Raw genomic sequence first — 12361 nt, 5'->3', positions numbered from 1 at the left:
ATAATAGTCAGCCTGACACTGAGTATTAATTTAAATACTTCTATTATTGTTCGTAGTATTCATCTATCAATTTGGACCTCGTTTAGCAGAAAGAAACCAATCCGCATCAACTATTGCCAAATTTAATTTAATATATATTATTATTTAATAATTTAATTATCAATTTTCTTTGAAAATTTTTAGAAATTTTCTTTGTACTATGCAGAAAATTCACTGAAATTTTCACAAATATCCGCGCAATCGTTCTCATGTAAAAAACAAAATCGCTTAGTGAAATTTGGCAGTAGCTGATGTGGCTCTGCTCCTTTTTGCATAACGCGGTCCAATTATGACTAATTTTCACCCAAAAATAAAGCAGAAACATTAAGAATCCAATTAAAAACCTAGGAATTTTTGTGTGTACATATGGATTGCATTTTGCAAAAAGGAACCACTAGCATTGCAATGTTGCTAACATTGTGCAACTTCTTATGTCTTGGAGGAAAAACCCGATTATCCATTAATAGTTTCTATTTTACTCGCTAAAAACTGTAAATTTAAGACAAAAATTACAATCTAAATTTCATAGTTTTTCACGATTTCCGCAATTTTATTGCGAAAGATGAAGTTACACAATCTTAGCATCATTGCAATGCTAGTGGTTCCTTTTTGCAAAATGCAATCCATATGTTGCTATTTATCACAGGTACTTGCTCCCCTCCTGGAGAATTCTCATGTAGAAAATTTACCTGTGACACCTTCGCTGTGCCTTGTTCGTAGTCTCTTTGAACATTAACAAGAGGGTAGCCAGTCTGGACTGTCCAGGAGTCCATAATTATTTTGACGCTGGTTTCAGCCGGGAGAGCCCCTCTAACGTGAGCCACCGACGTTAGTTCGTTCCAAAGATCGTCTTTCTCCGCGTTTCCATACGCAAACTTGTTTAAGTATTGTTGCAATCCGGCTTGGAACGTTTCATCCCCCAGAAAGTGGTTCATCATACGGATGATTAAAGGACCTGAAATATAATACAGAAAGGACAAGATTAGGTTTTCGTCACACGATCATTGAATTAATCAACTTTAATTTGGAGATAACGATCACTCCAATAAAAAGAGGTTTAAAATGTAATCCATCACAAAGGACTTAATGAGAAGGACCAAGTTTGTAAACCGTTCTCATGTTTAAAATATTTTTTTTTTCAACTTTGAATTTTTGATAGAAGAAAATGTACGACTGCTTAAATTCTAAACTACTCCTTCTCATTTGTTTCCAACTTGATGTTCATTTGGACGTATTTATGCGAAATGGAACTGAAATGTGCGAGCGGAAAGATGGGGTGTGCTCGTCAGTGCTCGGTCCATAATAATGAATGAGACTTTAAAAGCGCCAGTGACGTCAGCGGTGAGGACGGGGCGCGACAAGGCGCGACACGAGCGACGACAACTAGGTCATCAGTCTTTAACTCATGAGCCCTGTCCACAACGCTTCCCTCACATGCCCACGGCTCACGAGTAACCGCTCAGTTTCTTTTGATTTAATGTCAAATCCCGCTTTTCCATTTTCTCAAAAGGATCTATATCCACTGACCACATTGTTTCTTATGCAGCTTCCACAAGCACACCCCATTTTTCCACTTCCACATGGTTTCTTTTAGCATAAATACGTCCATTTGCTTCACTTAAAAAAGGAAAATGTTTGTAGAATCCTACTATGTGTGTCTTTTATCAATAGCTTTGATTTTGACCAAGAACCCGGGTCTCCTCTCTTCCACACTTCCAACCTAGCTCATATTTTATAATAAAAAGTAATCTCACACAGTGAAGAAAGGTTCCATGGTTTAGGAAAAAATGTAACAGAAGTGGTTGGAATGATCGTGGTAGCAGAATTACCCATTTCCGAGCGAAATTGCAGCCAGCGGGTCGATTGTTGAATCGTTATCGAATGACCTTGATCGATATATAGCATTGTGAAGATAGGGATTTATCGATCGAGATCATTCGATAACGATTCAACAATCGACCCGCTGACCAGCTTACATAGGCAATATACTCCTTACGCCTTACACAATACGCATCCAGCTCACACCTTGTGCGTCTAATTGCATATCCAAGTTGGTCCGGCTGTAACGTACCTAACATTGAGAATTTGAGTTACTGGGTGAGTATGGTCACTTTGCATCGCTTAAATTCTGTTTAAATTTTCCGTCAATGACCCGAGTATCTCCTCCATCCATTCTGGGTAAATCTACGACCATTTCACCTTACCTTTGGCGTACGGTATTTTGTCGAAAAGTTGTGCTATCTCCGCCGGGTTACCAATGGGAACGGATACTGGGTGTGATGAGTTCAGGCTATCGAGAGCAAATGTATAACCTAGGTCTGTAGCCACTTGGTGGCTCATTGTTTGCCAGTGGGTAATAACCTGCGCATAAAAAAGGTATATATTAACATTTTTTGTGGTTATTTGTCTTGCATTATCACCAAAATGTATCATAACGTATTTTCATGGCATGCGATTTCTGTTGCTCTCGAGTACTATATTCTCATAATAGATAGAAAAAATGTCGCAGTATTACAATAAAAACAAACTATGTGTTTCAAAATATCTACTCCTATTTTATTTTTTTCGGAGAGAAACTAGTCAAATGTATCGCTGAAAATGTCTACGGAATAATAAAGAGTGGTCACTAGATGAGATGAGGCTTACATTTTCCATGGCTATTGCCCCAAGGTAAGATGCGAAGCCTTCTTTCAGCCAGAGATCAGTCCACCATTGCATAGTGACCAAGTTGCCAAACCACATGTGTGCTATTTCGTGGGCAGTCGTAAACGTCAAAGATTGCTGCAGGTTCACGGATGTTGATTTTGGATCATACAGAATGGCCTTTTCCCTGAAATGGTATGTAAATGAGTTACATGTTTCCACAGTATTATTTCGCAATTATTCCATTGCGTTTTACGAATACTAGTGCCAAAATGAGCTTTTGATGAATTCTGGATGGTCCAAACTTTTTGTCATAAGAACCGGCCGAACTCATGAGCCGTGGGCATGTGACATTGTGACAAGAGCGTTGTGGACAGAGCTCATGAGTTAGAACGCGTAACTCCTCGGGACAGGGTTGAAATTTTTCATGAAGAAAAATCTTGAAATTTCATGTGGAATATTTCATAAAGTTTCAGAAAAATATGAAAAATATATTGAAAAATATTTTGCGAAGATGAGAGGCGACTGGTTTTTGGTTTATAGTGTTTTTTTAGTGCGCGTTAGATACCCAACCTCCAGGGCCGGCTTTACCTACTTGCCGCCCATGGGCCGCCTGTATTTTGCCATCCCCTTCTCATTCGTTTTGGAATATCAATAAAAACCATCAAGTGAACGTGCCGGAGGGGGAGAAGTGCATAAGACGCATTTACCTACTCGGGTTGGATGCATTTTTTGCGAAAGCCCTGTCAACACTACTAGCAAAATTTCACGGAACTTTGCGCGAAAGTTAAGTTCCGTAAACATATCACTGTGTAGACAAGGTCCTCTATTTATAAGAATTGAACCAACAAATTGAAAGAACAAACATAATACTTTTAACGTCCGCCTCTGCGCCGCGCCGCGCTGGGCTGATCGCACTGTGTTTGGCGTAATGCGTGAAGTATTCCTGTAGTCTTGTAGGCGCTACGCGTTTCACGCCAACCGCTCCTGACCGCACTGTGTTTGACGCAATGGGTGAGGTATTCATGCAGTCTTGTAGGCGCTAATATGTGTTTCATGTCGACCACCGCGCCGTGCCGAGGGCTTGTCCTTTTCATCTCAAGTCCTCGTCATCATTCCTCTCTGCGCTGAGCTCCAGGCCAAATTGCGTGTTTAGTTCCTCTCTTAACTCGACTAATTAAAGACGCTGTCTCTTTTATCACAATAAAAACGATAAAATTAGAAATTACTATACTCTCAGGAGTGAAAGATTTTGTCCCCTTTTCTCATTGATATTTTTTTTTCTGAATCCGAGTTTTTTTATACCTACATTTAAAAAAATTGTAAAATTTGCCGCCCCCAAACTTACCGCCGTGGGCCGCGGCTCATATGGCCACCCCCTCAACCCGGCCCTGTCAACCTCCGAAAATATGTCTCATATTTCTCAGAACTTTGAGACATTTCAAGCAGTATTTCAAGATATGCACATATATCCGTTTGACAGAAATACATCCAATTCATTGTCAGGGCAGTCCATGCGTCCCCCCACTCAGCACGATATCTTAAAGCAATGTTTTTATTTGCAGACATATGTTGATGTAATGTTACTAATATAGATAGAATGTTAAATCAGTATCGTCAGGATAAGACTGAAAATATCAAAATTGATGTAAGCTTGATAGACCGGCAATCAAGGAGATGTCAAAAAGTGTCAACCTGATAACAATGTTGACGGGGGCAATGGGGCATATCAATATTATGTAAGATTATTGTAATGTTACTTCAACCTTACTATCAATGCTGTTGCAATGTTCAGGCAAGTCCCTGGCAGTAGCACATCAACATTGATGCAATCTTACCTCATTCTTACTAAGATGGATATGATATGGCTGCAATGTTGATGTGTAAGATGTGCAATATTATACTAAGATTGTATTAAGGTTCTATGCTGAGTGGGCCGATTATCCTCACCGGAAAGTGATGAGTCCCCAATTCTCCATGGCGTTGAAGTTGAAGTCGGGGATGGCGGCCAGATCCTGCTTCGGGAGGGGGTAGTTAATCCCGAAGTATCCCTCCAAAAAGTCCAAAAGTTGCGGGCCGACGAAGAGCGAGAAGCGCGTCTGCTCGAGGGCGTCCCTCCGAACCCAAACTTTGAAAGGGATCTGCCTCGTGGCCGTCTCCGTCGGCGGGAGGTGCTCGAAATCCGAGATCATGAAACCGACCACGTACGTTGACATCTTGACCGTCGTCTCGAACTCGGTTTTGACCCAGTGATCCCGATCTTCTCTGGAAAAGTAGCAGTGCAATAAATCGTATAAATTGATATTTAAATTCGTAGTTTTCCTCACGAAAGAACGTAACTGTATTTTAAAGTTGCCAACACTGGAAAAAAAAAACACATTGGATCTAGAATCCAGACTCTTAAAAACATCGACAAGAAAAAGGACTCTTTGATTCAATCAGATTTCAGCTTAAATCAAGAACCAATCCTCTTAATTTGAGCGGATTTCCTTTTGATTTAAGCTTCAATCTCACTGAATCAAGAGTCCTTTTTCTTGTCGATGTTTTCAAGAGTCTGGACTCAAGGTCCAATGTGTTTTTTCCCCCAGTGAAATGCCTCCCACCTTGATAACTAGTTATTAGGATTAGTTCTGCCTTGCTATGGAATAACGCCGTATGAACCTTCAGGTGTTGCCACATTTCCTTTGATAAAACTCAAATTTCCGAGTGAATTTATGGCTATTTTCTTTTCGATTTTTCAGAGAATATTTTTCGCAATTTTACCCAAAGTTCCTGGAAATTTCAAGGAAAAACGTTCATAATTTTTATCAAGAATGATCATTTTACCGGAGGAAATCTGGCAACTCTTGAATTTTCATACGGCGTTCTTACTTAGGACAGCAGAGTTGAACTCAGTCTTTTTTCTTATGAAATCGTCTTAATATAGGTTTTTTGGCGTAACTCTATGTTATGTCTTTTTCCATATTAATAATTCTGACTTGGAACAAATTTTGTCTCCAACTCCTGTTCTCTGAATCTGATCTAAAATCGAAAATCTGTCCTAGTATTTTTATTGCTGTGACTCCACGGCAAGCAACTTGTATTAACTTTAAGTCTACATATATACACTGTAATGTTTGTGCTTTATGTACCTACTTTTGATGAATAAATAATTTATCTGTTCCCCTTGCAAGTTGCTTTGTGCCAGGGAAATCTTGGGAATTTGTAACTGGCAATTTAACCGACTTTCACCTGATCCCATGCAAAAATCAGACAAAATTTTGACAAAAATGGCGCAGGAATTGAAACATTGATTTTATGATCGATTATCGATTAGACTTACAGTATAGACGTGTGTTTGACCGGCATGTTGCTTAAAGCTGTGTACTTTTTGTCGTGTATTAAACTTATTGAGAACGTCGCTTTCATTGCAGGCTCGTCAAAACATGGGAAAGCTTTCCGGGCGTGAATCGGAGAAAATTGGGTTACAGCCAGCCATCTGCAAAAAAGAAGTTCACATTCAAACCATAATCTATAATATATTATAAATCATAAGCGTAATGAATGGTAATGCTCAAAAACAGTAAATTTATCTTCAAGTGATATATTTTACATGCATTATTAACTTTGAATCTTTACCTTGTTTCATTAGATTTCTGATCCAGATAACTCGATCGGTAAAATCCCCACAGGTTGGTGTTCAGAGTGCCTTTGTAAGGGATATCGTATATGTAAGTGCGGTTTGGCTGCAGAGGCTTGTTCGTTTCGGCGATGAAAAACTCATTCACCGTGTCGTAGCTAGAGTTTGTGATTTTGATGTGCTGCGGTTTGGGAGCCCCTTCAGATCGCGCCTCCGACACCCGCAATACGTCGGTTCCTATTGTCAGTGTGTATGCGTGCAGGACAATTTTGTTTGTGGCTCGGATGCATTTTAACTGAAATTAAGGCATAACAGGAATTGTTAGTTTGCTGCATAGGGCATAAAATCATAAAATCTGAGTTCATTTGGACCGCGTCTGGCAAGGAGGAACCAAGCCACATCAGCTATTGCCAAATTTAACTGGGAAATTTAATATTTAACAATATAGAACGTTTGTGCAGATTCCTGTGAAAGCGTTTCTGATAGCAAAATGTAGTTACATTCTAAGGTTTTTTCGTAGAAGCAATACACTGTTTTTTTTGGCTACTAAACATGACTTTGATCCCTTCACCCCCCAATTATAAGAAATATTGAATTTTCTCCAGAAAACCCATTGGCAGAAAAAATCCCGGATATTGAAACCGTAATTAGTTGGAATTTATTAGATATTTTTCCTAAACTAAGCCGTCGTTTTTTTGCGTGTGAGTGTGCCAAAGTAGCAGTTGTATGTGAATAAGTGATTTCACCAATGGAGATGTTGCATGTGTGAGGGATTTGCGATTTGACCATTGATTCTTATGTAAAAGTTCGCGAGAAGCACGATGGTGCCACTGGTTTTCTCTAAAATCAACTCCCAAGCTCAAAAAAGCTCTCAAAGTGAGGCCAAAATGGAGGGGATATCCCACCCTACCCTGAGAGTCCACCTCTACATCAAAACAAACTCTCCATGCGAAGATAGGGAGCAAATACATTGACAGGGCTGCCAATTTATCTGGGGACTCCACAACTGAAAACACAGCAGCCTTGCTAATGTATTTGAGCCCTATCTTTGCATGGAGAGTTTGTCTTGATGTAGAGGTGGACTCTCAGGGTAGGGTGGGACATTCCCCTCCATATTGACCTCAACTTGAGAGCTTTTTTTGAGCTTGGGAGATGATTTCAGTGAAAACCAGTGGCACCATCATATTTCTCGCGAACTTTTACATAAGAATCTATGGTCAAATCGCAAATCCCTCACACATGCAACATCTTCATTCTATTTTATTTCGATAAGAACATGTTGAAGGCTATGGCCCATCGTTTACCTTGATGGTGACTCTTCCGTGGTAGGTAAAATCGTTGTCGTCTAAATTCGTTAAGATACTGATGTTATAATGCTCAGGGATGATGTCACCAGGGAGCCGATATCGAGGCGTCATGGCTCTGGCCGACCTGCTCCCAACCAACAGGAAATGTGAGATCCATAGTAAACAAAGGTTTATCATGCACAGAGGAGCTGTGTTGGAGCGGAGGATCCTAGAGTGAAACAAACAAGTTGAATCGACGACTAAGCACATGAGAGATTCACTAAGACCTGCTCTTTTTTCATGTTGAAAAATAATCGACTAAAATCTAGGTTACAGATAAGTGTGTATCAGTGTTCCAGAGCAAGACGGTCATAGGGTGTCTCCATGGGCGTAAATAGGGGGGCCGGGGGGCGGCCCCCCACCCCACAATGCTGCTTGGTCCCTTCCAAAAAATGTCAAGGACCCCAAGCTACTACTAACTTTGTGGTAAAAGGCATATGAAATGTAATAATTATGAGCTTAATCCTAATATAATCGATCAATGATGTCAGAAAAATAAAAATTACTCGCAAAGAGGCTTCCTCCGAGTTGGGAACGTGGAATGTAGTTTGACTGTATCCGGTTGTGGTTTTTTGCGCATTTTAGCGCAATACTTGTTTTTGTGAGAGTTAAATTAAGATAAAATCAATTAAAACCCACAGTAAGATATGATATTTTTAAAAACAAGTCAGCAAAATTTAATATTTAATTCTATTTAATTTGTCATTGAGAATGGCTTGAAACTGCTCTCAAGACGTTCCAGTTTTCAAAAAGTTTCAGGGAGAGGCCCCCCGGACCCCTTCTGCAGCTGGGTGAGTCCCCTCAGACTCTCCTTAGCCCAAGTTCTACATCCTTCTGTGCTCCCCCCCCCCCCCCCCACAGAAAACTCTTAGTTCCGCCCATGGGCGTCTCATATTTTCTAACTTAAGAAAAGTTTCGTTGCAGTTCGCTCACAATATTCTATGATAGGTCAAAATCAAGAATCATTTGAAAAAATATATTTATATTTTTTAGAAGTCTTTGAAGCGCTAAGAAGGTCGCAGGTCTATAAATTGGTGAATCGGCAATAGCATAGTCGTTTTTCAATGAAATTTACCAGTTTACAGCTCTCTAGACAATAATGTTGTCCGTTTGGCCGTATCTTTAGCCGGAAAGCTGCAAACGGTCAATTGATGTTCGGAAACCACCCTCCGGTGCGCCCTTTTGGCCTTGCTGTGAACTTGAACCTCATGCTGCTAACATAGGGGTGCGAATATAATACATTCCAGCTGAAAATCCACGAATTACGCCCTGATGGACTAAAATTTCGGTCATTTTGCCGTAACTCTGAGCGTCTGGCTTTCAACGACCATTTTTGGGGGAGCTGGAGAGGTAAATATACTTATGCATTCCTATGCAAACTGCCTGAGCTGAACACTCTCCCCCCTCAGTTTCGTACTGGTACGCATTAGAGTTCAAAAAATTTAATTTTGACTCTGATTTTAATTCTTGGAATTTCTTGGCTTTGTTTTTCCCGCGAATTGATGTGGACTCAGCACCACTTCTCCACCTTGTAAACATTCTTACCGAGCAGAGTCCATGGATTTGATTCATTTTCGTATAATGTCTACTGAATTTCGCTGTCTATACCTGAAGCATTGCAGCTTTCTTGCACTCAGAAGACTTAGTGCGTATATCTCCTTCTCTTTCCTTCGGTCTTTATTATCAAATGGATTAATCGTCTTGGAGGGGGGGAGGGGGGATCCAAAATTATTCTCGATGAGTTGCTATCAACATTTTCAGGGCACGAGACGGTTGGAAATTTCATGTTCGTTCGTTTTTATTCTCTTCTTCAGTCCTCTTGTAGATCTGGAAGGTCTGTATCATATTTAATTTTATTTATTGTTCTTTTATCAAATTCTTCCTTCACAAACAAACGAACAAACAAACAAACAAAATAACTCAAAGATGCCAGTTTATTTTTTCGTTCGTGAGAGTAGAATTTGATAAAAATATAAAAATAAATTTTCTTGAATATTTTTCTAGAGTTCAAAAAAATTCTAAAGAGGTACTTACATTTTTTGTTTTAAATAAGGATAACGTAGCTAAATCACTGTACGCATTTGACTAATTTAAGTTGTTCGCAGGGTTTAAACTATAGATCCCACCAAAAACTATGAAAACAATTTGTAAATTCTATGGACAACTGTATAAAATGTTCCTCTCGATCATTTCGATCTACTTGTTTCGGTTCAGTCGCAATGCCCTAAAGGCGGCATGATAAAGGCACAAAAATGACTATAAAAATCTCTGAACGGTGAATGACTTCGCCGTTTTCTAGGTACCTAGACTTGTTTCTCTCTCCAGAAGAAAACAACAAATCTGATTAATTTGTAATAAATAGAGTTAATTTGTTTTCTTAGCATTAACGACTGTTGAACATTTTAAAGAACGACTATTCTGAAAGGAATGGATAGATTATTTTATATACATAAATTCGAGTTCGTCCAGAGTAGTATCACTTGGTGCCCGTGTTCACGAGAAAGTTGCAATTGAACTTAAAGAAAATTGAAGGTCAAAGATCGATGCGCTTTTCATGGGACCGGTTTTTCCTTTTCTACGTTTTATGCCACGCACTTCTTTTAATTTTTCCTGGAGGCGTTTTCAAATGCAACGTTTAGTGAAGAAACAGCACATCTGCAACAAATTACGCACGAGCACAGTCAATCTAAAAACTGGAAGAGGAAAACTGGAAACTGGATGCAGTCGTTTTTAGCAAAAATTTAAAAAAATCTCAACTCATGCTTTTAATTTCGCCATTTTTGATGAGATCTTAAACACCCGCACAGTTGAGTTTTAATCGTTTTTTAATCGAAGACTGAGACAATGCTCGCTTCAGAGAATTACGAAGCACACCTCATGGCAAACATGACGTAACAAGAGACGACAGAACTGACCGAAGTGAAGATTGAGCACATACTGAACTTGATTCCCAATATCTTTTATGTGTCCAGCGAGAATTAGGTGGCACTTTGATTGAAATTGCCAGATTTTGCGGGTTAAACAGGTTTCGTAGAGGGAAGGGAACCAATCGACGATTTTACTATTTTTTTGCAGCTTGGCAATGTGCGACGATAGGTTAATGTTGACACAGCTGCCAGCTTGGAATAGAATGAAATGGCGTGAGTCTTGATTGGCAAAGTAAGAGGTTGAGGTTCAAAATTATTTCCCCTTTTACCTTTATTTCTGATCAATTATGACCGAAATCGACTGTTGGTTCGATACTCTTTGGAAGTTTATTGAGTGGATGATTCTATTTTCTGACAATTTATGATACATACTATGAATCCATACTAAAGACATATCAAAAGAGGAAAGAGCAAGTTTTAGTCGAAGAACTTTATAATTTTTTAAGATTTTTTTGATATAGACATTTCATGAGGGAAAAGCTTAGCATTGTTTAATTAAATTTTGAGAGAATGTCCTCCACATAAATGCAAAAATTCCACAGAGAGTGTATTGGGACACTCTTGGCTGGATACCTGTTTCAAAAATAAAATACTCGATGAGGAAATCTCTCCATGACTAAGTATTTCAAATCATTGATGATGGTGGAACTTAATAGACCTATTTCGTTTTAGGTTGCTCTTAAATTTTCTATTATGTATTCATATTTTAAAGATCAACCAGTAATAGATATTAGACAATTTTGTGCTTACTTTTTTGAGTCTTTTGAAAAATGCTCGCTGATGGGATAAGGATAATGATCGTGCAAAATTCTTTTGAAAATTTTAGCACATGCAAAAGTTTGATTTCACTATTTGAGCAAACGCTTTCCTAGTTTTACCTTTAATATAGTAGTACATTATTATTTTGACAGAAAAATTAAATTTATCAAATACATTTTGAGACTAGGAAATACAAGTTTCTCGGTTTCGCGGTCTGTCATATTTTTGCTCTTGCCTCTTTCTAGAATAAATCCCAGAGAATGTTTTCGCAACCACGCAGTGCAGCATAGAGCGGAGCATTGCGAGTTCACGCTTCTCGCCATCGCGCCTTCAAGATTGCAGACGCAACACAAACATCCATCAAGCACGAATAGTTGTATTTCTGCGCCGTTGCCGAGCGTGTCCTTTCCCTTAGTGTATTTCCATACCGTGTTTATGTCAATTTGTTGTATTTGTAGTGGTGTCATTTAAACAGCACAGCCCAATATAGGGGAGACGTAAAAGAACGACTTTTTTTTTACTAAAGACTTTTTTTTTTAAAAAATAAGTTTTTTTCATCTGAATTTGAGCGGCACCTTGCTAGCGTCGCAGAGCGAAGCATTGCGGGTTCACGCCGAGCGCCATCGAGCCTTCAATTGTGTAGACGCAATACGGACATCCATCAAGCACGAATAGTTGTATCTCTGCGCCGTTGCGTTGCCACGCGTTTCCTTTCCCTTGGTGTATTTCCATTTCGTGTTTTTGTCCATTTGTTGTATTGGTAGTGGTGTTTCAAGGGCCTCTTAACCAGCACAGCCAAATATAGGGGAGACTTAATCCGACTTTTTCTTTTGACTTTTCTTCTGAATTGGAGAGGCACCTTGCCAGCGTCGTAGAGCGGAGCATTGCGGGTTCACGCCGAGCGCCATCGCGCCTTCAATTGTGTTGACTTAACACGGACATCCATCAAGCACGAATAGTTGTACCTCTGCGCCGTCGCAATGCGTGTCCTTTTCTTTGGTGTATATTTCCATACTGTGTTTATGTCA

The 12361-nt window shown here is 39.4% G+C and overlaps 1 protein-coding gene across 1 annotated transcript in view; it reads right to left on the bottom strand.

Moving 5' to 3' along the window:
• LOC109037716 (putative aminopeptidase-2) overlaps positions 1 to 10562 on the bottom strand; it is a 72093-nt gene extending 61531 nt beyond the window's left edge. Inside the window, exons 1-8 of the mRNA XM_072304467.1 lie at positions 9682 to 10562; positions 7606 to 7816; positions 6301 to 6596; positions 6005 to 6160; positions 4633 to 4947; positions 2686 to 2869; positions 2244 to 2400; positions 729 to 994 (exon numbers count right to left, since the gene is read on the bottom strand). Coding sequence (XP_072160568.1) covers positions 729 to 994; positions 2244 to 2400; positions 2686 to 2869; positions 4633 to 4947; positions 6005 to 6160; positions 6301 to 6596; positions 7606 to 7816; positions 9682 to 9683 — 1587 coding nt within the window. The 5' untranslated portion in view covers positions 9684 to 10562. The remainder of the gene's footprint in view (positions 1 to 728; positions 995 to 2243; positions 2401 to 2685; positions 2870 to 4632; positions 4948 to 6004; positions 6161 to 6300; positions 6597 to 7605; positions 7817 to 9681) is intronic.
• Positions 10563 to 12361: the final 1799 nt, after the last annotated feature.

Source organism: Bemisia tabaci, chromosome 9, assembly GCF_918797505.1.
Source record: "Bemisia tabaci chromosome 9, PGI_BMITA_v3".
Lineage (NCBI taxonomy): Eukaryota > Metazoa > Arthropoda > Insecta > Hemiptera > Aleyrodidae > Bemisia > Bemisia tabaci.
This window is presented reverse-complemented; position numbering and strand designations above follow the sequence as displayed.